Source organism: Ahaetulla prasina, chromosome 6 (assembly GCF_028640845.1).
Source record: "Ahaetulla prasina isolate Xishuangbanna chromosome 6, ASM2864084v1, whole genome shotgun sequence".
In the NCBI taxonomy this organism is placed as follows: domain Eukaryota; kingdom Metazoa; phylum Chordata; class Lepidosauria; order Squamata; family Colubridae; genus Ahaetulla; species Ahaetulla prasina.
The window spans coordinates 61,888,939-61,915,165 of record NC_080544.1 but is presented as its reverse complement, the minus strand read 5'-3'; the positions used below and the strand labels follow the sequence as shown (position 1 = coordinate 61,915,165).

At 38.0% G+C, this 26,227-nt stretch overlaps 2 protein-coding genes across 4 annotated transcripts; one reads left to right on the top strand and one right to left on the bottom strand.

Moving 5' to 3' along the window:
* The first annotated feature begins 1,141 nt into the window (after positions 1 to 1,141).
* Positions 1,142 to 11,286, top strand: MORN4 (MORN repeat containing 4). Its single transcript, XM_058186998.1, has 5 exons — positions 1,142 to 1,439; positions 5,646 to 5,743; positions 8,238 to 8,352; positions 8,757 to 8,866; positions 9,086 to 11,286. Exons 2-5 carry the CDS (start codon positions 5,677 to 5,679, stop codon positions 9,232 to 9,234), a joined length of 441 nt encoding a protein of 146 aa, XP_058042981.1. The 5' UTR covers positions 1,142 to 1,439; positions 5,646 to 5,676; the 3' UTR covers positions 9,235 to 11,286.
* Positions 11,287 to 12,955: 1,669 nt separating this feature from the next.
* HOGA1 (4-hydroxy-2-oxoglutarate aldolase 1) lies at positions 12,956 to 26,098 on the bottom strand. Of its 3 annotated transcripts, none has more exons than XM_058186992.1 (7): positions 23,320 to 26,098; positions 19,668 to 19,796; positions 18,936 to 19,063; positions 17,534 to 17,668; positions 16,261 to 16,357; positions 15,892 to 16,025; positions 12,956 to 14,849 (listed from the first exon to the last, which is right to left on the bottom strand). In XM_058186992.1, the coding sequence occupies exons 1-7, from the start codon at positions 23,564 to 23,566 to the stop codon at positions 14,700 to 14,702; spliced, it is 1,020 nt and encodes a 339-aa protein (XP_058042975.1). In that variant the 5' UTR covers positions 23,567 to 26,098; the 3' UTR covers positions 12,956 to 14,699. The 3 variants fall into 3 exon arrangements, with proteins under 3 accessions (XP_058042975.1, XP_058042976.1, XP_058042977.1); XM_058186993.1 differs by having other exon boundaries at positions 23,422 to 26,098; XM_058186994.1 differs by having other exon boundaries at positions 23,271 to 23,493.
* Between the last annotated feature and the right edge of the window lie 129 nt (positions 26,099 to 26,227).

The window sequence follows — 26,227 nt, the reverse complement described above, 5'->3', positions numbered from 1 at the left end:
TTTCCAATGAAGGCAGTATATTAGAAGCTTGTTCATTGTTAAAGGCGTTGAGGGTAAGGAAATATCTCTGAAAAGATGATCAAATGAGTCACAATTGTTTAGTATAACTCCTCTAACATCATTTCTTTTATTTTGATCAAGCTGTTGTGTCATAAGTTAAAATAAGTCAGAACATCATTTTGTTTTGTCTATTTTCAGTTAGTTTGAATTTTTCTGGCAATAAAAGGGTCATATTCAATGTACGACTTATATCCTCCAAGTCCTTGAAATTGGTGGCCTTTTTTTTAATTGGCTTTGTCTAAATCCCTTAACACATGAACGGATTTTGAAACTCCCCAGAAGCCTAAGACTCAGGGCATTATACAAGCTTAATAAATTGTAGCTATTAGTATTAATGGAATTGCTTCAAACATATGTGCAGTTGAAATGAAATACTCACTTCCTTGTTGTGGCTTACTATCACTTTTTGAGAGGAGGAGCTAAGATTTTAACAGGCAGTTTAAAGAAAACTTCAATCATAAATATCATTCAACAAAATTCAGCCACCCGAAATTATCCAATAGCCATAAAGAAACATTCACTGCATTCCTTACTGAACAAAACAAAAACAAAAGCCAGGCACTTGAAAACAGTTTTATTGTTTCATAAAAGGCTGTTTTTGATTTTCTTCTTCAAGGGCACTGCCTATTTGCTTCAGCATCCATTCCTGAATTTTGACTCTTGGGAACCGCAGCAGGCATCTCTCCCCGCAGATGAAGGGAGCTTTGAAGAGCCTCAGCATGGCAGCCTCTCGCTTCTGTGGAGAGGAAAGCCTTGTCTTTTTGCCTCTCGGAAATATGGCCGTTCCGTGAAAATTTCCTTGCCCTTCACAAAGAAGGCCATGGAGGGAAGGGAAGGGAGAATTAGCTGGAAGGCTGGGCAATAGAGGGGCGCGTTACTACTGGTTGTCTAGGAAACCACCAACAGCGTGAGCGGAAAATTCCTAGTGGGCGAGTGCCCTGAGAGATGGATGGGGGGAAGCCTGGCATAGCGGAGGGAGGGAGGGAGGGAGGCGGTAGCCCATGGGGGAGAGCAAAGGGGCGTGCGGCTGGTGGCAGCTGCTACAAAGCTTTCATCCAGGTGAGGGGCGCGGTCATTGTTGGTGCAATGAATAGATAAAAGCATAGAGATGACGTGGCCGGGAATACTGCGTGGAATCCGGGCGGGTAGGAAGGCTTTGGGGACAGGAAATTGCAACGCGAAGAAAGGCTGAGTGAAAAGCAGCAGCAACAGCAGCAGCGACCGGTAAAGCGGGGTGCAGAACCGTTGTAGTCTACTAGATGGGCGTGGTTCCGGGCTGCAGGGCATGACTTAAGGATGCTGGGCTCGGTCGCGGAGCTGTCAAAAGAGACTTTGCAGTGAGCAGTTTTGATTCCACTACTGAGGGATGCTGCCTGGGGGTAAGTGATGACTCAGGACTGAAAGATTGTGGCTTAGGAAAAACTAAAACAGAGGAGTATAGTAGGTCCTCTTTGATTGCTGGCTTCTTGTTCATTGAATCAGATTCTGCTGATGTGTATGGAGATGTCCTCAGAAATTGGGAAACTGCTACCTGCATGGTTTGTGCTGAGCAACTGCAGTTGCTCTGTTCCGTAAAACAGCTGTAATTATTTCCAGGGAAGCAGCAGTCATTGTACTGTAAGATCCCTGAAAGGATAAGCAGGTCTCTAATTCTTTCTGTGTAGCCCTTTAACCAGCTTTAATCATTCATTACAATTTTTTCTCTTCAAAGGAAAGCAAATGTGTTTTTTCACAGCAGCAAGTTTTTAAAAATGTGATTCTGATTGGCATTTGAGAGAAGACTGGCACAATGTATTTTGCTCCTTTGTACTAGCCTTATCCAACCTAGCATATTCCAGATATATTGAATGTTCAATCTTACTTTCTTTAACCAGCATAGACACACTGACTGGATGAATATGGAAGTTGTCATCCAACACATCTGGAGAAAATCAAGCTAGGGAGCATTCCTTTATATTTTCTCCTATGAGATATATTGGTTTGTGTACAATATTGTGTGGCTTGAATGTGAGATTAGTTTTGAAAGCTTGGTTCACTTCACAGTTATTATGCTGCTAGTTTTCCCATTTAATGTAATATAATAAGTGAGTACTCCTATTTTTATAATCTTGGCTTTATTAGCTATGGACAAAAAAAGGCTATTTTTTTTTCTAAATTGACCCCTACAAATCAAAAATTTTTTAAACGAATTGGATATGTTATCAAAAAAATAGAACATTTATTTATTTATTTATTTATTAATCATATTTATATACCGCCCTATCTCCCGAAGGACTCAGGGCGGTTTACATAACATCTTTTGTGGTTGCTCCATTGTACATGTGATTATTGCTCTGGAACCCCTTGGTTTTTACACTTGGAATTACTGTCTTTGTGTACTATATACCAGTATGAGAAATGATGTCCATGCTTAACAGCTTATCCAATGGTGTATGAGAATGACTCTCACGGAGGATTCAGAATAAGCGTATAGCACTAGTATGCTGAATAGATAATCCACTAATAGGAGATGTTTGAGGAATATGGCCACCGCCGAGACTGAGAAGTGAGCATTTTTCCCATATACTATTACTGCTTACCAATCATTTGTGACTCATTCTTCCTCAAAGGATTATAGCCAGAACATATAGAGCAAAGCAACAGAAATGCAGGCAGAATGTTAGTGCGTTTCCCTGTACTGGATAGATGAATATCTGAAAAATATAATTATCTTTGTAGTTGATGTATCTCCAAATGTTGCCCCTGAAGAATTAACAATAAAGACAAGTTGGGCATGCAGGATGAAAGAAAACATAAGTAGTAATAGCTTTTTAAAATATATAAATCTGACTATTGTCGCTTCAAAAAACATTAATGTTTTTTGTAATGTTTAATGTTCCAGCAATCTTTGGCTTTTCTTTTCTCTCCACAAGCAATCACATAGCCATTCATTTCTTACAGAGGAAAGAATAGTTCTCACCATGCCAACCATAAGTAATTCCTATAGCAGCAACAATTATCAGTAAAGAATCAGTTTCCTTATGTAGTACTGCCCACTTTTCCTTTCCTAATCTTTAGTGACTTTCAGCATTTAATACATAGGAATATAACAGATGCAACAATACCCAGCTCAGGCTATGAAGCTGTGATGGACAAAGCAATTCAGAACTACAGAATCCTTGTGAAGTCAGAGAAGCTGATAGAATCTCAGAGACATGAGACTGTTAGAATCTATTCCACAGTTGATACAATTCAATAAGCCATGTAAATGTTCCAGCTGTTTGAAAGAAAGGCAGTAACACTACTACACTTCACTATTATTAGTATTCAATTCAAATTACTTCCATCTGACTACCTGCTATGGAATGGTGGTCTGCATCTTTGAATTGATCCAGCCGCACTCTTTTTTTGATAGAGACCACCCAGGTTGTGCCCACAGTTTTTCCAGATAAATTGCAGTCATTAATGTTTCGTAAGTGGAGCCCTTTTGCTCAAGCTACATTCAAATCTAGTCCAATGAAATAAAACTAATAAATTGTAGCAACCTAAGATGTAAGACTTAAATTTGTTGTGTAAGGATTGGATATACTTTCTAGTGAAAGTACGAAATTGCTCTACATACAATGGCATTGGGAAATACCTGTAGAATGAAAGACAGTCTGTGGTGTGAGAACTCTACTACTATAACAATACCATTTGAGGGAGGATCCCATAAAGGTAGCATATCACAATCTATATTTAAGAGGTTTATTCTTATATATTTAGGATATACGGGATTGGTTGAACTGGAAGTGATCTAGTTCAATATTGCACTGAAGTTCAGATGAATAAAATTGCAGAATATTGATGGAAACAATAGTTTCCATTTATTATGAGTCAACTCTGAAATGCAATGGGTAGCACTGTCCATTCATATTCTTTTAATTTAAGGTATCATGATATACTATACCATATCATGTTATAGCACATAAGTGATGCTTGAGCAGAATTGCAGGATTGTCTGGGACACTACACACCCTCTTCATGACCTGTTTTCCTTGTTACCTTCTGGGAGGAGGCTTCATGGTGTACAAAGCAAAACATCTACATTCAATAACAGTTTTTGTTCCATGTAGCATCAACCTCCTGAATGCTCAGGTTTTCTGCTACATATTCAAAATTGACAATGATTAATATATATGTATGGTGTAATGTATATGTATGGTGCAGGTATATATTTATGTATGTATATAGCATGTGTATATTTGTTATTATAGATGTGTTTGGATAGATATATACTTTCTCTTGAGAGCAGGCAACAGAATTTCATTTTTAATGTGAGTTGGTGTGCTCGCAGTAAAAAAAAATGACAATAAAGTTATCTTATGTGTGCAGAAGAGGGGAGGTAAGGAAAGACAGGATTAAAATTTATTTTTATCATTTTGAGGGGAACTGTCTGATTTGAGGCCATTATCTGCAGTATGCCACTATTAGTATTTTAGAAGTAATTCTCACATCATAAATCACTACATTGTTTTAGAACAGGGCTGTCAAACTTCCCCACCCATGGGCCAGATGCATCACACACTAGCCACAGCCATGCCCAGTTTAGCGAAGGGGGTGGGAAGTCCCAATATGTCATGTGATGACGCCGTGACGACATGAGTTTGACACCCCTGTTTTAAAAGCTCTTAAGTGACATCAATATGAAAACACAAAGATTGTCTGATGTTTTGTTGATGTTTCAAAGAAAATTTTCATATGCCATTTTAAGGAATATACATTAGAATAAGCTGAACCGTAGGGTGAGATCTGGCTAGCTGGAATGTGGACAGCAGCACTTTCCAGTGCTATATTTTGTTTCAGCCCTAAATACATTATTGTAGTATTTCACTAACCATTCTTATTTTGTCAGAAGAACATTTGAAAGTAATGAGCCAGTTATCAAAACAATGTGCCTGTTAGATGTATCCATATAACATATGCTGTCAATTTGATAATTAAAATTCTTAGTCTTCAATACCATAAAAATATTAATACTATTAATGCACAGTTATTTTATAATTTAATGAACAAATACATAGCTCTTTCTTGTTTTGGGATTAAATTACTTCCTATATTGTCCTTAGGCTAATTAGGCATTCCAAGCTATGAATGTACTAACTACATAATTGCAATACTTTCTAAAATATATTGTGATATTTGCTAATATCATTCATGAAATAAATACTATGATTTTGTGATATCTGTGCAGCACCAGAAATGGTGTTTGGCTTACTATCAAGCTCAGACATGACATGCAGATCGTATTTTGTATGAATGGAATCAAACCTTGCTTATTTCAAAATGGGGCAAGCTAAGATTGCTATGGTAAGAAACAATGTGCCCCACCCTTTCTTTTGACAGTACCCATTGTTTACCTTTCCCATTCATAGTGCCACAGTTTTGTAAATGTAAACTCCATTCCCCCCTAGTACTGATGAAGTTACCTAGTTTGGTAATAAAACATCTACAAGAAAACTATGGAGGTCAGAGAGCACCAAGGATCCCACAGTTTTGTAAATGTTTCTTCTCCCCTTTCATTCTTGTCTTATGCTGTTTTCATTTTCCTGAACCTTCTGTTGCAGCTGCTATCCTGTCTTCCTGAAAGTTAGTATCATGACCTTGACTAAGGGCTCATTCACTTACTCCAGTGGAGAAGAATACTGTGGGGAATGGAAGGAAGGTAAGTTAATTTTTCATAGGTGCAGTACCATCAGTTTTACTTGGGAAAGATACATACTGTTTTTATTACTATGGAGAATTAAGCCAGAGAATTTTTTCTGTTGTCATTATGAAATAGAATAAATTGTTTTGGTATTGGTTAGATCAGGAACTCTGTTAAGATAAAATTATGAAAATGATCATAGAACAAGTAAAGCGTCATAGTGTAAAAGAAGGGGAACACTCTCAGTATTTATCTCAACAGAGCAAAAAAAAAGAGCTTATTTATTCTAAATAGATGCACAAGTATAAAGAAAAGATTCTTCAAATCTGTTCACATCTGTAAACAGAAAATTGGACTGAAAACAAAGTAATTGGAACCGACAATTGCAATGCTAATAGCCATCCAATAAATAGTATTTATACTATTTATTTTCTCAGAAACAATAAATATGTACCTTGTGTTCATACTGTATTTCTAAAATTGGGGAATTATGCTGTGCTTAAGAACAATTGCTGATGAAAGGAATCCATGCTCTTGCCAGGATACCTTTGATTTCTTTCATAAAAGGAGCTTGCAATAATAAGGAACTACAGATGACTAGAAGTGTTTAATCCCATTTAACAGAGAAGATGCTTGCATAGCTTTTAGAGAAGGATGGCTATGAACTCTTTATTTCAACTTGCAGTAGCTTTTACAAGAAGCTATTCTGACTATTACAAAGAAGGCTCTATTAGGATAGGCAACAAAGAACATAAGCTTCATCGTGGTGAGAGAAGAGCTTCTAAATCTAGTTTTGCAAATAGGTTTTCTTTGAAAAGATGTCTAAGAATAATATGGTCTCTGCCCTCCTCACCCAGACACCTTCATTAGGAGATGGAGATGACCCCCTTCATGATCCCTATACAGTTTACTATTGGTTACTAATGATGGGCTGGAGTACATCAATATACTTAATAGGATCATGTGGGATTTGCAAGTCATACAATATGTAAATCTAGGCAGCAATAGGATTATTATTTAGAGTTAAACTAATGTTCTCCAGTCACTTGTGTTATCTGATAAGAAATAGGACAATTAACAATGGTAAGACTTTTCCTACTGCCAGCACAGAAACAAAATCCTAGAATGGCTCTTCAAAAGTGCAGCAACCTTAGGAATTCTGATTCAGTATAACTTTTACTCTCACCTGATGACTTTATGAAGAGTAAAGCCTGGAAGGAAAGGATTGAGGTAAATAAACCTATTTAGTGTTGTCCACAGTGGTAATGACCAGCTATATAGTTCTTATTGCACTTTTATTTTATGTATGCGATATTTATTCTTTGGTATGTTCAATGTATAGAGCTACTGGCATACCTTCTCCCATCTAGCACTGATCACTGCTCTCCACACTTATTTTGGGACATCTGTCTCTGGTGGGAGGTGGGTGAGGAACTAAATATTGAAACTTCCAGTATTTTGAGAGGTACAATAGTTTATGGACAATGGTATCTTTGATAAGTAGTGCTCTGAAGCACCCCTTCACTCATTCCTACATAGATGCATCTGCAATTGACATACCAAAAATGTGAACGACAAACAACAACTGGTCATTAAACTTTTTCACTTCTTTTTCCATCAATGATATGCTGGACTTTTTTCTTTTAAGTTTCCTGCAGAAGTGATGAAAGCAATTGGGGAAACTTACTTTCATTTTTAAAAACTCAATTGTAATTCACAAGAGTTCTGCCGGTTTTTCTTTCTAGTCCAAATGACAGAAGGATGTTTTCTCCCTACCGTCTGCCCAGAAAAAAGTGCATCAGACAGAAAGATTTTATTATTTATTTATCAAATTTCATTTTATTTTTAGCTTACCAAATTATAAGCTAGAGTCAACTGAGTGTTTTATGTGACATACCAAAGATCTATCAATGAAAATCACATGACCTCAAAGACCTACCTCGAAAAAAGAAAGCAATTAATGCTTGTTTTTATACCAGTCGGGACCATAGTAACCAGAACACCTAGCCAGCATCATTATCAAAGCTGAAAAATGGATTGAAAACTGGACAGCAATTTCTTAAGCCCACTTCATTTCCAGCCAGTTTCAGCATAGGGCCCAGCTGGAAAAAAAAGTTGTTCTTTACAGATATACATTTGAATCAGTGTGGTATACGAGAGTCTTTATGGTAGTGGCTATGCAGTCAAATCTAGAAAACTAGTCCTGTTCCTTGAGACCCACATAAATTTTTTAAAAGAGTGCTGTGAACCTGTGCATGATATAATGCATGGAATAATGCAACCCACGTTTTATAAATAATGATTGGTAAAAGGAACAAAGAAGAGGTTCTTTCCATTCTTGATCTGCCTACCAGATTATCTGGCATGGACTCTGTTATTATTTCTTTTCATTTTGAAACTAATATAAAGTAAGATGTCATTACAGTGATTGATAAGATATGGCCTACAAACAACAATGTCTACCTTTTTGGTCACGGATAGAAAAGTAATCCTGCTCATTTTCTTCCATTAGGACGTCGACATGGTATTGGACAGTTGACTTTTGCTGATGGCAGCATTTACACAGGACATTTTGAAAATGGTCTCTTCAACGGATATGGAGTCCTCAATTTTGCCGACGGTTCCAGGTGACAACTGGATTATGAGTTCAGTAGTACTGTGCTAGCTAGTTCAAAAAGAGGATCCACATGTATGATCTGAGTCATTTTCAGAGAATAAGAATAAATATGTAGTACATATTGCCCATGGTATGATAAAGGATTTTATAGAATGACTGTGTTGCTTCTTTTTGCATGCATGAATTTTCTTTTAATACAAGTGTGTAACAAAAATATCCCATATTTGTTGTCATATACTTTTTCAGTGTAGATCATTGGTAGGCTGTAGAATGGCCATTGAACGTTTTAAGATATTCCATTAATACTTCTATGGCCCTTATCCTTTCATTTAGTACTGATGTTTTAAGAACTTTATTATAGTGTTTGCAAATGAGAGCAGTGTCCAATCAGATACACTCCTGTTATTGTTGCAGATATGAAGGGGAATTTGTGCAGGGAAAATTCAACGGTGTTGGAGTCTTCACACGCTATGACAACATGATCTTCGAGGGAGAATTCAAGGGTGGACGGGTTGATGGTTTTGGTGAGTGATAAGGATACGTCCTGTGGGTGTAACTAAGCAGCAAAGCTAATAATCTTGGATTAAATCTATTTTGGGAACTCTGCTGCAGCATGGAACAGGGCATAAGTGAGAGTTTGTTTAAAAATACCATCCTCTGAGGTACATGCAGATATATTTCATAGCACTGCATGCACAAATCAACTTTCCTACTGAACAATGATGTTCTATTTTCTCCCACAGGACTTTTGACTTTTCCTGATGGCTCTCATGGGATACCCCGTAATGAAGGCTTTTTTGAAAACAACAAACTCTTGCGACGGGAAAAGTGCCAGACAGTGGTCCAACGTGCACAGAGTGCCTCCAAGATGGCACACAGCTTGACAGCATAAGGGGTATAAATTTTACCATAACACAGGGCTTTCTTATGACTGGCAGCCTAACCCAGAGGTTGGTAAGAGTGTGGAGTACAAGATTCACAGAGGCAAATACCATCTCTAGGATGCAAACTTATTATATCTGAATCCTGCTTGCCTTTATCATTTACTTAAGCAGCTTGGCCCCTATAATGTGAACTGGTGCCAAAACTCAGCTATGAAGCCTATGTCTCCTGTCAGTATCACATCCAAGATCATAGCAATTCCTTTGTCAAAAGCATTCTCCATTAGACAGATTGCTAATCCTATAACCCCACAACTGAGTTGGGCACAATGGGTATCCCAATTACTGGAGCTCGTTAATATATAATCCATCTTTCTTGCCACAAACCTAACACAGCTGGAATGTTGTCTTTATATGATCAGTTGAGTTGGTTTCCAGTGGTCAAAGGAGGATTAAAGAACTTGCATTTAGCTTAATTTTCTATCTTCTTATATGTCCCTAAACCTCTAGTTGATTCCTCACTGCTAAGTCTTCCTTTCTCTATAAAAATTAAATGAATAAATATAGATGAATAAATACAAGAAGCAAAGAATTAACATATTGAGTGGCATTAAGAATTCTAGACTTTCTGAATGTGACTTTTAACAATTTTGCAGATCAGCATAATAAGAATGTCTGAGTTCTGCTACACTTTATGCTTTAGGCTCCAGAATAGATCCAGGATCTCTTTCCACTCTTTATTCTAGCCTTGTGTTTTACACAATTTGCTAAGGCCGTTTTCACTGTGAGCTTCTTGTGTGACAGACAGCATTTCACAGTTATCCCTTCCTTACATGAGATGCAGGTCACTTAACTAAGGGCCATAGTAGGAAGAGATTCACTAAGCTCCAGAGATGTTACATGGTTTTCATCTACCATAGTGCCATATACATACAGCTGTATTGTTTTACAAATGTTAAAAATGGAGTAGCGTTACTTTTTAAAGCCTTGCCTCTGCTAGTCATAGGACAAGGCAAAGTTTTGCAAATTCCTTCCTACTTCAGAATTGGAAGTTCTTTGCACACAAATACTCCTAGTCTCCACCCACACTTCCCTCTTTTGGCTTCTGAAATTTTACCACACATTCCATTAATGTTTCAAGCCTGACTTTGCTGCCTTAATGGCTAGACATTTGCTTTAAAATAAAAATGAATCTCAGGATGCTGATCACTAGTCCAATATATTATAATATCATAGAATAATGGCTTGTATAGCCCTATATGTATCCAAAATAAGCGACAGCATCTTTTATACAATGCTGTAAAGCTAAAGAAAAAGCTGTTCCCAGATAATGCCATACTATATATCTTTATAGAACAGTGTTTCTCTACCTTGGCAACTTTACGATGCGTAGACTTCAACTCCCAGAAGTCGTCAGAAAGGTGCCAAGGTTGAGAAATACCACTGTAGAAAATGCATTAAATAACACTGGAACTTAGCACAACAGCTTATAATAACTTATAAATGTGAAGATTGCAGGGCATTCTTAATATATAGTACAGATAGATGGGGAATGATATGGAACGGACAACTGGTTCCTTGCTAGAGATGCAGGCTGAATGAAAATACCAGGCTGGTAGAAAAGAAGTTAAATTTTCTAGAGATGATAGCAAATCCCTCAGTGGGGTAACAATTGAGTTAAAATGGGTCAAAAAAGAATAACTTTATATCTGTCAACCATTTTATGTTTCTGTGCACTAAAATTAAACATGGGATTGTTTAAAACAGGGGGGTGTTCTTAGTCAAGCATTGACCCACGTAATGTGTGTTCCTAAGTGCCATGCTGGAGCCCTTGTAACCAGCCTATCTCCACACTGAATGTCTGTGTGTCAATGCTACCCTCGTGCCTTTGTGTCTTTGCCCATCTAAGGGCCTTGGCCAAATAAAGAGTTACTGAAGCTCAACTTTGGTGTATTATTTTCCTCTTGTACTGAGACAAGTGGATTAGCCTTATTCAATCATGCAGATCCAGAATGGATCTTGTGTTTATTCTGGCCAAATGTGCAGTAGTGCTAAGCATCTGAATTTTGATCACATGACTATGGGGATGCTGCAACGGTTGTAAGTGTGAAAAATGATAAGTCACTTTTTTTCAGTGCTGTTGTAAATTGAGGACTACCTGTATGTAGGTTTTGATAATTTTCTTTAAACCAATGTATCTTGTTACATACAGTAAAATATATTTTATTCATTTGTTTAATTGGGTTCTCTTTAGTTTTAGGACTCGTGTGGCAAACTAGTCACATTTTAGATCATAAAGAAAATGTAAAAGGGTTCACAAACTTTTCAGCACTACTGTATAGGCTCTAATTACTAGTTCCATCACTCACTCACTCATGAGAATATCTGTTTAGACTGAATATAAAAACAGGACAAATCATTATATAACCACTGCAATGTTAGAATATAAGCTGCTGCTGTTTTTAAAAAAACAGACAATATTTTTGCATATGTAGGTAATGATCGACATTTATATACTACTAAAACTCTTATTTCTGATTGATTGTAACCTTCAATTGGATGAAATGGTACATGATAGGACCGTGATGGCAAACCTATGGCACGTGTACCACAGGTGGTACCCGGAGCCATCTCTGTGGGCATGCGAGCCATCGCCCTAGGTCAGCTCCACTGTGCATGTGCCCGCGCCTCCCACCATCCAACTGATTTTCGGGTCTCTGCCACACATGCGGGAGATGTGCATGCATGTACTGGGGGTTGTGGGGGATCATGCACTCATCCGTGGGGAGGGGTGGTGCATCTCACCCGTTCCCCGTTTATGGTTCCAGGAGGGTTCAGGGAGGCCTGCTAGGCCCACAATGGGGTGCAGGGGGGTCATGCGCACATGCGCAGGGGGCGGGGAGCATGGGGTCGCATGTGCATATGCAGGGGGTGGGGTGCGTGAAGGGGGCATTGCATTATGGGCCTGGGCATGCGTGTGTGCACTGTTGCATGCACACGCACACACGCTTTCGGCACTCGAGGAAAAAAAGGTTAGCCATTACTGTTATAGGGCAACAATTTTTGAATCAAGATACCTCAGATGGGCTAACTTATAGAATGTGTACAAAATCTGGCTGGGACCCATGACTCCCATGGGATTGAAATTTGGGGAAGATGTGGCAATTGCTGCAGTCATGTGATCATTAATACTCCCGGCCAGCTTCCTACAAAAAAAGCCAATAAGAAAGCCCACAGGAAGATGGAAGTTGCTCCTGCTCACATTGCTTTTTTCCTCCTGCGGTCATTCAGTTCAGTTTAAGAAATATATCTGAAACATTGACCCAATGGGTTATGGGTTGTTGTTATCTTAAAAGATGTTCTTCCAACATCTTTAATGGACCATCTTTTAATATATTAATTTGCTCTAAATGGTAAATTTAAAACACCAAGATGCCATTTTGTTTGCTTGTGACTGAGCAAATGTATGAATTCAGCTGCTGTAATCTATCCAACAATTAAGATTAAATCATAGCTTAGCAGAATGTGTTGAATGCAGCCAATGAGTTATAGATAATTATAAGCTACTCCAATATTTTCCAATGTTATTTTATTATATTCCTTTCCGTTTTTCCTTTGTTCCTTTGACCTACAACTGTCAAAACTGCCTCCTTGAGCAATCTTCATCTGATGCTGGTCTTTGTATTTGTAACTGCCTACTGTGCTGGCAAAATGTTAAGTCCTTTACTTTTTTCATGTCTAAATTTTTTAAAGAAAATTTTGACACAATTAGTTAACTTCCATTAACTGGTTCAACTAAACTTAAGTACTTGTAAGGAAGCCGTGCATTTTGTTATTTACAACTTCAATTTCCCCAACTTTTTCCACTTGAAGAAGAGATTTTTCCATAAAAATTTTGGTTCCGTGCATGCTGCAGGATTGTAGAAAATACTTTATGAAACAGCTTGATTGACTGATTGAGTGATGCTCCAGTCTCACTAATCTCCAGCTATATAGTTATTGGGGTTGGGGCCAGTGGTGGGCTGCTTCCGGTTCAGACCCGTTCTAGCGAACAGGTAGTTCTGACCATCAGCTGGCCCCGCTCACCTGCCCCCACCCCATCCTGTCCTATCTTTTTTTCTTTCTGGCTAAGCTGATTTGTGCGGCACAACTGATTTCCGTCCCTCCACTGTTCTACTGACTGGGGCTGCCTTAGAAGGTAAGCATCTGAGCTTCAAATTGCTGTACTTTGAATGCTGCATGCAAAAGTATTAGGCTTGTGCACGGACAAAGCGTGCGCTCACAGAACTGGTTGTTAAACTGGTTCTAGCCCACCACTGGTTGGGGCTGTGACTATATAGGCACAATTATCTACTTCTAGTCATTTTGGATCTGGGTGTACTGAAAGAAGTTGTACCATCAATTAGCCTTAGTGTGTTTATGCTTTAGCTAAAAATATAGTCAACAAAACTATTAAACGGTTCTCCATTTCTTTTTCCAAATATAATGCACCATTATTAGACAGCAGAAAAAGGTCAATAACAGAAGCATAATTATCTTGAAGAATGTATTTTTATGCCATACTATAACACTTCTGCCCTTGAGCACTGTCAGATCTATGCAGCAATGTTATGAAATATTTAAAAAAAAACATTTAAATTGTACTGATCTAGCTTCAGTGAATACCATAAATAAATATTGTAGATAATGATTAGGGATAGATTGTAATGGAGAAAATCTATGTAGTCACTAAAAATCAAAAATGACTTGATGGCACATAATCATTCACTAACTGCATATTCTTATACCATCTCAAGACTGTTCAATTTTCCAGTGGATCACACAACTATTCAACAAACTCAATTTACTGTGCATGAGGTAGCGGTGCAAATGGTATTTTGACCTAGTAAATCATAAAAATGCATGAAATGTCATCTTTTACATAGGGCATTAAGATTACGCACATCTGATTTCCAAACCCAGAGAATTAGCCTTTCACCATTCTATGATTCCAGAACTAGTCAGGATATAAGAAAATGCTGAAAAGAATAGAAGATAGATAAGACCATATCCTAGGCATAGGTGTACTATGTAGAATCAAGAAATTTTAAGTGGCAAAGGAATGTTGGCCTTCTAGTCCAGGGGTCTCCAGCCTTGGTCCCTTTAAGACTTGTGGACTTCAACTCCCAGAGTTCCTCAGCCAGCTTTGCTGGCTGAGGGATTCTGGGAGTTGAAGTCCACAAGTCTTAAAGGGACCAAGGTTGGAGACCCCTGTTCTAGTCAACCTTGAGGTGCAGATACAGCATTTTCTCATCTAAAGCTCCATTCTGAAGATTTTACTTCATTGTTTTGTTGCTATAGCAATGCTCCAATAAGTACACTATGAGTTCAATGAGCTGCATGCATTTAAGTAAATTGCAGGATATGTGAGCCTTTCCCAATTAGACAGTAATTGGCTGCATCAAGATTCCAGGCATTGCTATAACTCCTTTGTCTTTCAGAGCCAGCCATTGGAGGTGAAATCATGGTGTAATTCCATTAATTGTATCTCAGTTAATGGGAGCAAAGGGGCACGGCAAAAGCCTCCTTTATAGCCAAACCACTCCATCGCCTGCTTGAGACCTGGGACTCCAAATTTCCGGGTGACCTGTTGGAACACAAACAATATAAATTTCTAAAAACTACTATCAGACTAATATTGCAGAATAACTGTTTACAAATTTCTTTTCATGCAAGCACCACTTTGATAACAGAAAGTACCACAGATTGAAGACATGTACGATCTAAGGATTGGTATTGACAATTATTTCTCTGCAACTTTTCCTAAACCTAAGTAAGGAATTCATATCTGCATCATTTCAGCATTTGGAGTCAATACAGACTCCCTGAAACTATGTAGATTATTATTTTTTGGGAAAATGATTATTTTTTTACTTAGGTAACATAAGATCTGGAGTATAAATCTACTACTAATTCAGACCAATGGTTTAAATTTACATTTTCCTCTACATTAATTGACAGATGCAAGGTTGATTCCCAATGTTTCTGTCCAATATCTTTTAACAAGAGATATCACAAATTTATTTTGGTACCTTAGACACAGCCAGCATATTTTAGCACTGAACTATGTAAAACAGAAAGACTAGGAAAATTAGTAAAGGTTAATTAAAATTAAAATAGCCAGGATTTTAAATTGAAAGTCCTGGCTATTATTTTTTAAATGTTGTGCCTAAAATTAATCTGAAAGTAGTATTTCAAAATTCATAATTGTAATAATTTTTTTGGGGGGGAAGACTCATTTTGAAAACATACCATGTGAATGAAACACAAGCTTTTCAGATGTGATCTTTTCTTCTAAATGTGTGATGATTTTTTTTAAAAAAAAGCAAAACAGACATTTTAAATGTGGTAAATTCAAACTATTGGAATGAAAGCAGGAGATCAGTAGACAATAATTTAGCAGAATTGCTTTATCATTGTATTTGACAGTATGGAGCACACAGCCTCCAGTTCAAAGAAGATTATTTTGACAAGTGGATAGGATTGGACATCAGACTGATACCTGGCTGCGAGAATGCTACAAAAACATTGGGTTTTTAAAATTATTCTAACCTTCTTTCCCAAAACTTGCCAACAAGGATAGTTCCATTTTAGAATGTTTAAGTTCCCCCAGATTTAAGGGCTCTTACTGCAATGTTTGGTTCAATCAATCGGTGCTGCAGTTTACGGGCTTCATCCCAGTTTCCACCACGGCAAAGTTCATCAAGCTGACAGACAGGACTGCCTAATACATTGGCAAGGGCACAGACTCCTCCTGTAGCACCTACAGTAGAGCTCAGAGTCAACAGAAATAGCTTATAAACTATTCATCTTCCCATATATACTTCATCCACCCCAACAGCCTTTCTTGTATTATTCTAGAGCATAATAACTTAATAACTGCTTCTTAGCAATCATGTATGTTATCATACTATTCAATATTTTTAAAATATTACAATAGCTGCTTTCCTATTCTGTATTGCTTCCCCATATCCTGAAACATTTATTTTACAACGTACCTACAATATAGCTGGCTAGCAAAAAACCAGCAGATCCTGCCAATACCTGGAAGTCTTCATTCTGTGTCTTGTGGACCAGCAGCCCCAGGCGAGTAATCTGGTAAAAGATAGCTTGGTTTGATAGCAGGAGATAGCACTAATCACCGAAATGCCAAAAGGTGCCATTAGCAAAAACACAGGGAACTCATGATGATTCTACACTCATAAGCACACATGCCAAGGAGGTCATAAATACAAGGCAACTTAATGAACATTTTAAAATTGTCTGATCATGTCACTTGTTTTTGCTAAATAAACCTTTTACAGTGTGGATCTCTCCAGATGTTTTGTCCTAAAATATCCCAGCAGCTCCAGTCTGCATATCCAAAACGGTAGTAGGAATTAGAGGCAAAACATATGGAGAAGGCCACTCTAAGTTTTAAAAATTTTGTATTTTTCCACTTTGTTTTACAAAGATCTTGATATTTAAAAGACAGCTAAGGACTACACAGTCTCCAGCTTCGTGCACCTAAACAGGTCTGTTGAAAAAAGGTAATACAATTTTAGATTGCAGAAGTTTGATAGCAAAATTTCCCCTATGTTTGGAATGATGCTTGGAAAATGAAAATTAGAAGCTGTTTGAAATGCTTCTATACAACTGTGCTTGAAGAGAGATAGATGGTCTCAAAGGGTAGACCAGCTACAGTAGAACGAACATAGTTGGGATTTCATCCTATACTGGTTCTTCAGAAATAATTAAAATTACCACAGAAATTTTAGCTTTTTTTATCTTTCACATTTATGTTACATCTTATTCAATATACTCAGCCTGGAGATTACCATGTTTATTCTTACCTGTAAGTAAAATAAACTTTGTATATTATCCCCAGTGAGCTTTTTGGTGAAACAGAGATCTCAATTTGAATCTTCACAATCTAGATATGGTATAGTGCCCTCTATAAATCAGTAATGTGAACTTTAACAAAGTACCTGCTTTGTTGTTCTACTGTTAGTTTAATGTTCAAGTGATAATCAAATATATGGGAAACTGCCATCTGGCTAGGCTAAAAATGTTTTTAAAGTATTTTCTTCAACAGCTTAAACATTAATTCTTCATAGGAGGAAAGAACAATTCACTGATCTCCAGGTCTCTTAAGAGAAAATGTGTACAACAGCTTTCATTCCTTAACATCAAAAGATGCCCAACATGTAGATTCTCATATCACCAAGAAGCAATAAGAATCCCCTGAGGGGATCACATTAGTGCAGCACTTGGTTGTCATATTTCACTCACGTTGCCATCACTGTCCTTGATCCCCACTATGTTAGGATGTTGCGCAAGACTGACCACTGCCTCATTGGGCAGTTCCAAGCCTGTGTTGGCTGGAACACTGTAGAGTATCACAGGAATTGGAGATGCATCAGCCACCTGGGAACATAAAGTAGTAAAGCATGTGGGCACACAGGGAAACAATCCACCAGTGAACTACAAACTGCTCTTTCAATATCAATCTTCAGCAAGGTCCCCTCACCTATGTCCAGGCAATACAAGGCACTCTCCAATTATTGCAGAGCCAGGATGGTGGATGGGTGCCATATTCTCTTTTTTCAAAGAGAAGGTTACACTTAGTCTTTGGTTGATATGCTAAGGGCTGTATTTAAACAGCTGGCAGAGCCAAAATAAAAGCTACATTGAATTTAATTGACTAAATATAATTAAATTAACTAATCACTAGTATTTATCTCAGCTGTCAAAATAAACACAACACTTTGATGCCAACCTCTGGAGGATACCTGAGGCTTTCAGAGGAACATACATTCTTGGGGTCACAAATTATGTACCTCTGCTGCATGGATATTGCAATTGCATCTGTCTTGAATTTTATTCAGCTTCTTATTGCACTTTAGTATTTAGAATCTGAACAACTGAACTGTTACATGCATTTCCTGCTCAGTAGAATGTGGATAATCAGAATATAATATTTTGGTGAATTGTGATACTTTCACCACAGCACATTTCAGAATTGTAGTCCTTCTATGGCAATTAGCATGATTTCAAGAATGACTTGTGATTCACCAATTGTTTAACTCAGCCTATTCTAAAATGGCATCTTTCAAATATGTTGGAATTATAATTTCCAGTATTCCCAGCCAACATGGCCAAATCTTATATGCAGCAATTCCAACAAATGTGGAGGACACAGATATAGAAAGGGCTTTTCAACTACTTGTGAAATTCTCGGTGTCTTGGGAATGAATAATGAGAAGTCAATCTCAATGAAAAAGAATGGAGGATGCAAATTCCCATTATTCACTTTCTGTTCAACTCTCAGTCTTCAAGTAAAAGAATTCAAGACAAAGTACTTCTATCTGTAATCAGCCATTAAATAATGTAAGAAATTTCACCTGAATCAAGTTTTTTTTTTAAAAAAAAATCTGAATTTCTATTGTTTGAATTCTAACAATACCTTGAAGTTCAAACAACATAAGGAATACATAAACTTTCCATCACCGTTCCTAGCATTTTCTTACTACACCTTCAAAAACTTTCTTTAGTACCAATCATCTGATCTGGTTTATACATAATACTAAGCCATAATATCAGCTTTGCTTTTTTGGCTCAAGGTGTAATGTGATACAACTTCAGTCATCTCTAATAAATATAAATAAGAGAATATCCTGACCCACTTCTTTACCTGGGTGTAATGATGGATCAAGGCAGCACTGGTCATGCTTCCACGGAAGTAGCAAGGAGTCACCACAAGAGCAGCATCAGCACCCTTGTCAGCCATTTGTTTTGTTTTCTCAATGGTGCAGTGAGTTGCTAAGGGAAGAAATATAGCGTATTTTTCGGAGAATAAGACACACTTTTTGCCCTCCTAAAAGAGGCTGAAAATTTGGCTGTGTCTTATACTCCGAATGTAACCCTGCGTGATGTGCCCAAAATGGCTACCCAGAACAGCTGCTGCCTTCTCTTACCCCTTCTGCACTTCGCCTGCTTTAGTCACTGGAGCTCCCTTTTGAAGCTGTTTTTCAGCCCCAAGGCGAGCAAAGCATCTTCCGTGCTTTGCCTGCTTTTCTAATTGCTGCTCCCTCCGACGATCTGCTTTAGAAGCTGATTTTTAGCCCCAACCAGCCCCAACCAGCCCCAACCTCAAAACCAGCAAGTGAACTAATGTGCTGAAGCTGACCAGGCTGAGGACTAGCCAGATGAATACCTGGTAGGCAGAATTTTGTTTCCTATTTTCCTCCCCAAAAACTAAGGTGCGTCTTATACTCCAAAAAATACGGGTAAGTGATTTAAAGGACAGCTCTTGAGATACTAAGAGCTTCTTGAGGGTCAAATAAGATACCAGACGTAGAATCCTTATATAAAGGTATGGTCAGCTAGAGGCCAACTCCTCTAGTCTACCTTTTTTATTGCTCACATTCACATCCTGACCCAACCAGCAGAAGCTTTTCCTTAGGCACAGCTTGGTGCACCCGCATCACTACTTCCAGGCATTCCTCCTGTGTCAAGTAGGGAGCTTCCCCATTGGAACCATGTACTACAAAACCTAGAGAAATAAGAAGATAACACTGAGTAGCTATTTATGTTTCCATCAAGCAAAATATTCCACTGATACTATGGTTTTATTTTAAGTATGCATACAGGTAGTCCATGACCTACAACCATTTGTTTAGTGACCATTCGAAGTCACAACGTCACTGCAAAAACTGATTTATGGCCATTTTTCACACAACCATTGCAGCCTCTCCACAGTTTTGTGATCAAAATTCAGATGCTTGGCAACTGCATGTATTTATGATGGTTGCAGTGTCCTGGGGTCATATGATCACCTTTTGTGACCTTCTGACAAGGAAAGTCAATGGAGAAGCTAGATTCACTTAACAACTGCAATCACCCGCTTAACAACTGTGGCAAGAAAGGTCATAAAGTAGTGCAAAACTCACTTAACTTTCTTGCTTAACAGCAGAAATTTTGGGCTCAATTGTGGTTGTAAGTCGAGGATTACTATATTTTTAAACTAAAATTCTCCAAATCAACATACTGTCATCAATGAATCAAATAATTAACATTATGGAACTATAAGATGAACGAACAATAGAGAAAGCAGCAGGCATTAAAAAACTAGTAGTCTATACACGGCAGTAACAAGCCAAATTAATCAAGGTCTGAGAAATACGTTTTCATCTTGCATCCAAAAGATAGCAGAAATGGTATACAAATCTGTTTTTGAGAATGAATTCAAAGGGCACTACTATTTAAGGGTCTATTTCTCAGCTACTATTAATCTCATCTCTAGAAGCAGATATATAGAAAAGAGCTTATGAAGAAGGCATTTAAAATACTGAAGTATAAAATTCTATATCAAAGTGGAATAAATCTTTATTTTATGCTCTGGTCTTTGGTTGCTTACAGTATAAAAGTCACAACTCACATTTTCGTTTGTGTTTGGAATACATAATAGCATATTTTAAAACAAGAGAGATACATGTTGCAAATGAGCACTGAGGTAAGAGGTAAGGAAGTAGTGGCTCTCCAAATATTGTTGAATTCCAACTGCTATTAATTCCAGTCTTATGGGTAATGTGCCAGATTGATGGCAATTCTCACTTAGTAAGATCTAGAAGAACACATCTCCTGTACCTTCTGCCTAGCTGACATGTTTTGACTCAGCTTATGTTTTCCAGTAGATTCCAAAGGCAGTATTATGTGTAGTATTATAAAAGCCTGGTTTAACTTTTACCAACAAATGATAGTTACATCACATGCAGAAATCAAATAAGTTAATTTACCAATACTATGATAGCGTAGTCTGATGGTGAAGGCAACAGTTGAATTGAGGAGATTCTGGTTAAACTCCCAACTGGAACATAGTTCAGTGGGGGACTTTACAATATTTCAGTCCAAGTTACCTCACAACTTATTGTGGGGATAAAAGTAAAGTTTTCTATTTATATACTCCAGCTTCTCAAAGGAAAGTTAAAAAATACAATACGCAAATAAGTTGCAGTAATATATTGAATTTCTATTTGAAATTCTATTTCTATAGTAAGGCATATGATCATTTCCATTGAAAAGACAATAGCTTTATCCTGAGAGCAGATGAACTAAGAGCTTTAGGAAAGAATACATTTCTTGGGAATTCAAGACAAGAAGTACATATAAAATGTTTTATAGATGGCATCTAATACCTGCTCAATTAGATAAAATGTTTAAAAATATGTCTAGCAAATGTTGGAAATGTAATTAAAAAAGGGCACAGTTTATCATTTGTGGTGGACGTGTCAAAGCAAAAAAAATTGGGCAAAATCACACAGGTGGTTAGTAAAGATGATAGGGAAACATATAGATTTTAAATATGAATTGTTTTTATTAGGTATAATATCAGAAAAAAACTTGATAAGAAAAGTATGTATTTAATCTTACATGTCTTAACAGCAGCAAGGATTATTTTCTCACAATATTGGAAAAATGAAGATATACCGCAAGGTGAAGAAATAGTCAAGAAGATACTAGATTGTGCAGAAATGGATAGATTTTATTTATTTATTTATTTATTTGTATTTATATCCCGCCCTTCTCCGAAGACTCAGGGCGGCTTACACTATGTCAAGCAATAGTCTTCATCCATTTGTATATTATATACAAAGTCAACTTAATTGCCCCCAACAATCTGGGTCCTCATTTTACCTACCTTATAAAGGATGGAAGGCTGAGTTAACCTTGGGCCTGGTGGGACTTGAACCTGCAGTAATTGCAAGCAGCTGCTGTTAATAACAGACTGTCTTACCAGTCTGAGCCACCAGAGGCCACCAGATTGACATTGAAAATTAAACAGAAAGAGGATGTAGAATATTATCAAACATGGAATTTATATTACCAATAGTTGGAAAAAAGGGTTGGAGATTAAGAATGTCATTTGTATTCTTAAGCAAATTAAATGCCCAGACAACATGATATTTATTAAGCACTAAGAAATGTATTTAATAGAAAATCTATAAAGTAAAAATTAAAAAAGTACACAAGCTGTTATTGATATAACATGGTTATCTGCTAGTTAATGTTAGTAGAACATTACTCAGGGATAAGAAAAATCTGCTATCCAGTGCATGTTCCTCCATTTTCCATTTACAGTAGGCTAGGTCCAAAGTCTGGGTGGGCATCTATGCATGTCCTTGAAGACAAAATAATTTGGCTGTACTTCTCCTTCCTATACTTTTGAAAGCACTAATAAAGTAAGAAGGGTTGGTTTATTTTTTCCCTAATCTTTCTTAAACTAACAACACTAGAAAAAGTGGGGCAAAAGGAGAAGGGTAAGGATGAGATGGTTAATAATGTCATTGATGAAATGACCATGAATTTGGATAAATTCCAAGAGGCAGTGGAAGACAGTAGAATCCTGGTATTCTATGGTCCATGGTGTTGCGAACAGTTGGACACAACTTAGCAACCGTACAACGACAAAAAATTCTGGATCATATTCAGCCATAACAGGTGTATGCCTTCCTGCTACAATTTACTGGTGGCACTTTCTCCACAGTGAAATGTGATTTCTTGCCCAAAACTGAATATTTTCCATGCCAGAAATGTGCTTTTAACAGAAGTCTGTCCAGATCACCATTTATGAACAAGTTAATATTATTATGCTTTACTTAACTAGAATTTACTGAATAAACCATAACTAATTGCGCATAACCACAATGTCTCGGGTCACACAACCTGTTATATATACAGTGACCCAGAGGCTTAATGTGGTAGTAAACTCTGATCATAGAAACAAGGTTAGCTGTTAAAAAAAAAGAAAGAAAAGCAAGGTGGTTGGTTGCTTTTAGACGGGCAAAAGCAAGCAGACTGGAAACTCCGATCTTTTTCCCCTCTTTCCGCAGGGTTCATAAGACACATTCACAAAAGCTAGACAAGTAACAAATTCCACAGAACTTGGCCAAGTAAAGTCAGGCAGAGTGGCACCCAAGCCAAGATCGTCCCAGGTGGCTCTCGCCTCCCTTTCCTGACGATGCCTTACCCAAAAAGGACCCCGCGTGTCCTTCTCCCCTCCAGAATCCAAACCCTACCTCGGAAGGGAATTTCGGCGTAGAGGCGCAGATTCTCATGCAACCGGGCGTAATCTACACGGCCTTGAGACGTGAAAGGGGTGACGAGGGGCGGATAGATACCCTGCAGGTCTAGGCGGCGAGCAGGTGCCGCTGCAGCTAAGAACCTTCGGAGAACACCTCCCGCAGCCACCCGCGGGGGGGTCGCGCAAGGGGTCCGCGGCCAAAAGGGGCACAGAAAGCGCGGGGCTAGGGTCGTCCTGGCCATCCCGCTGTTGTCTGATGCGAATGCTGTACCGCTCCGGGCCACTGGGTCTTTTGAAGAAGGCGGGGGAAAAGTTCCCCGAGACCGCCCGCGGGGCGGGAAGTCAGACCACACCAGCTCAGACACGGCTGGCTGAACTCCCTTTAGACCTGAAAGCAGAAAGCAAGCGCTGCTTTTCCTTCCCTTCGTTTCTTTTACAACTTTCAGGCTGGGCCTGTTCCTATACGGACGTAGGCCAAACTCTCTCCGAGTCTAGGCTTTCCTTATCTATTTATGAACCCTTGTTCGTTCTGCAACCCAACAAGACAGACACAGACTTTAGAGGATAATTAGAACTGCAGAAAAAACAATTGCTACCAACCTGCTTTCCATTGAGGACTTGTATACTGCACAGTCAAAAAGTGGGCTGTGAAAATATTTACAGACCCCTTACACCCTGGACATAAACTGTTTCAACTCCTACCCTCAAAACGATGCTATAGAGCACTGCACTGCACACCAGAACAACTAGACACAAGAACAGTTTTTTCCCCCAAAAGCCATCACTTTGTTAAACAAATAATTCCCTCAACACTGTTAAACAAATAATTCCCTCAACACTGTCAAACTATTTACTAAACCTGCACTACTATTAATCTTCTAATCATTCCCATCACCCGTCTCCTTCCACTTATAGCTTGTATCCTTACGATTTATATTGATAGTTTCCTGATTGCTTATTTGTACCCTATGACTATCATTAAGTGTTGTACCTTAGAATTCTTGATGAACGTATCTTTTCTTTTATGTACACTGAGAGCATATGCATCAAGCGTGCCCCATCACACTTGGCCAATAAAAAAATCTATTCTGTTCTAAAATAAATTGAGCTCTTTATTAACCGCTTCACTCGGTGCTATTCTCAGCAGTATACAAAAAGAAGTCTTTAAGGGTTGACTTTGCTACAATCCATGAACAAGGCAGTTGTGGAGAAGAGGAAGAAGAGGGGAAAGCCAAAGGTTAGGATGAAAAAGAAAACAAAAAAAAGAGTCTTTTGTGACAGGCCACACTACCAGCATAAAAGACCTTGGCGGGCAAAAAGACCGAGCAAAATGGCAATTGCGCTATATAAGCCATAATATGGTTTATTTGATTTTGTGTAGCTAAATTGGCTTAGACAAATGTGGCTTATTCAATAATCCACAGTTAAGCAAAGAGGTTACCGAGAGAATGGGTTTATTTGCTTTGATATAAATTAGGCTTTTATGGCCTTTTCTCACTACAAAGCAGAAACATCTGCCCATCCCTTGGGCTTGTTTATTTATGGGATTTATAGCTGTTCCAGTCTAATACTACCTATAAATTCATTAATAAACAGCACTGGCATCTATTGGCTGTTTCAGATCAATTCAGTCATTTGAATTCCCCACCAGTCATTCAAATTCCCCACCCAGTCTAGATTAGCAGTGAGAAACCCTAACATATTTTATAAATGTTGAGGTTGCTTTTGGGGATTACAGGTTTTTCCCCATTTTTCACTTAATCATGCCACAAATATGTCCTGGCAACGATTTTGGGGGACATTTCATAATACTGTCTTCAGCATGCCCTTAGCTCTTCAGAGAGACATGGTTAAATGTGCTTTAATTGTACCAGTATTTTCCCCTCCTTATTATGACACCATCCATGTTTAGGCAATGCAATTATCCATAGAAAAACTGCATCAGAGTGGTGCTGACTAGAAAGAGAGAGTGGCAACAAGGCAGTATTTTCATTTTCTTTGTTCAGCTTAATGTGTCTTGTTCACAACCTTTTCTACTGAAGGGGTTAGTGCTTTTAATGGGCAAAAAATAGTGACTGTTATTTTGCATGCTGAACAACAGATCTGATCTCCATTTGTTGGTTTAACAAATTTGGCCTTGGCTGCCCTGCAATATTGGAAAGGACATTTCTGCCAAAGAAGCAAAGGTTGTCCTATGTCCTCAAGTGAATTGTTCTTAAGTGAATATGCAACTTGGAAAGTAAAACCAGCAGACAAGCTCCTGGCAGCCATCCAATTGATGCTTGGGTTCACACTCTAGAAAGAATGTGATAGGTTCTCCGGGTTGTCAGACTTTGCAGTACTGTTAATGTATGCATAGACACCCTCTGCACATGAATTAAATTAATATTTAGGGTGTGCATTGCTGTGATTGGTAAATAGTTTTAACAGATGGCTAGATCCACATTACATTTTTTTGTAGTCTGTTTTAAATGTAATATTGTCTTTTTGTTCACCTTCCAGCCTATGTTTGTGTCTTTTCAACTTTAGTGTTCTGTGTCTAAATTGACTATAGGATGGAGTATTGTGTTTTTACATGATGTTTTACATTTCCTTTATGGAATGGTTTTTCCTGTAGCCATTGAATAGCTGGTCTGGTATTTTTTCTGGAAGCTTGAAAGCAGATTGGTCTGTAGTCAGAAAGGCTGTTGTTTCTCAAGCTGTGAGTCTCTCCTGCCATTCACTACTTGGCCAGTTATAGAAGATGTTCATGTCCTTATTATCTGCACCTGCAAGCAGTCCCACAGCAATCACATTTGAAACTGTGTCATATCTGACTACTTATCATGCAGCTGTTTGAAACTTGTGGGAATTATCAATAGCTTAGTGCAATTTGACTCAGCGGATATCAGAATTGCGGTTGT

What these genes read in the sequence shown, in the direction of transcription:
- MORN4 (XM_058186998.1), top strand. Translation starts at nt 5,677, where the DNA reads ATGACCTTGACTAAGGGCTCATTCACTTACTCCAGTGGAGAAGAATAC. An exon ending in CTGTGGGGAATGGAAGGAAG is followed by an intron (nt 5,744 to 8,237) that starts GTAAGTTAATTT and finishes TTCTTCCATTAG; the next exon opens with GACGTCGACATGGTATTGGA. An exon ending in TGGACGGGTTGATGGTTTTG is followed by an intron (nt 8,867 to 9,085) that starts GTGAGTGATAAG and finishes TTTCTCCCACAG; the next exon opens with GACTTTTGACTTTTCCTGAT.
- HOGA1 (XM_058186992.1), bottom strand. Translation starts at nt 23,566, where the DNA reads ATGGCCAGGACGACCCTAGCCCCGCGCTTTCTGTGCCCCTTTTGGCCG. An exon ending in GGTTGGGTCAGGATGTGAAT is followed by an intron (nt 19,064 to 19,667) that starts GTGAGCAATAAA and finishes TTCTTCCCTTAG; the next exon opens with CAACTCACTGCACCATTGAG. An exon ending in GCTAGCCAGCTATATTGTAG is followed by an intron (nt 16,026 to 16,260) that starts GTACGTTGTAAA and finishes GCTCTACTGTAG; the next exon opens with GTGCTACAGGAGGAGTCTGT.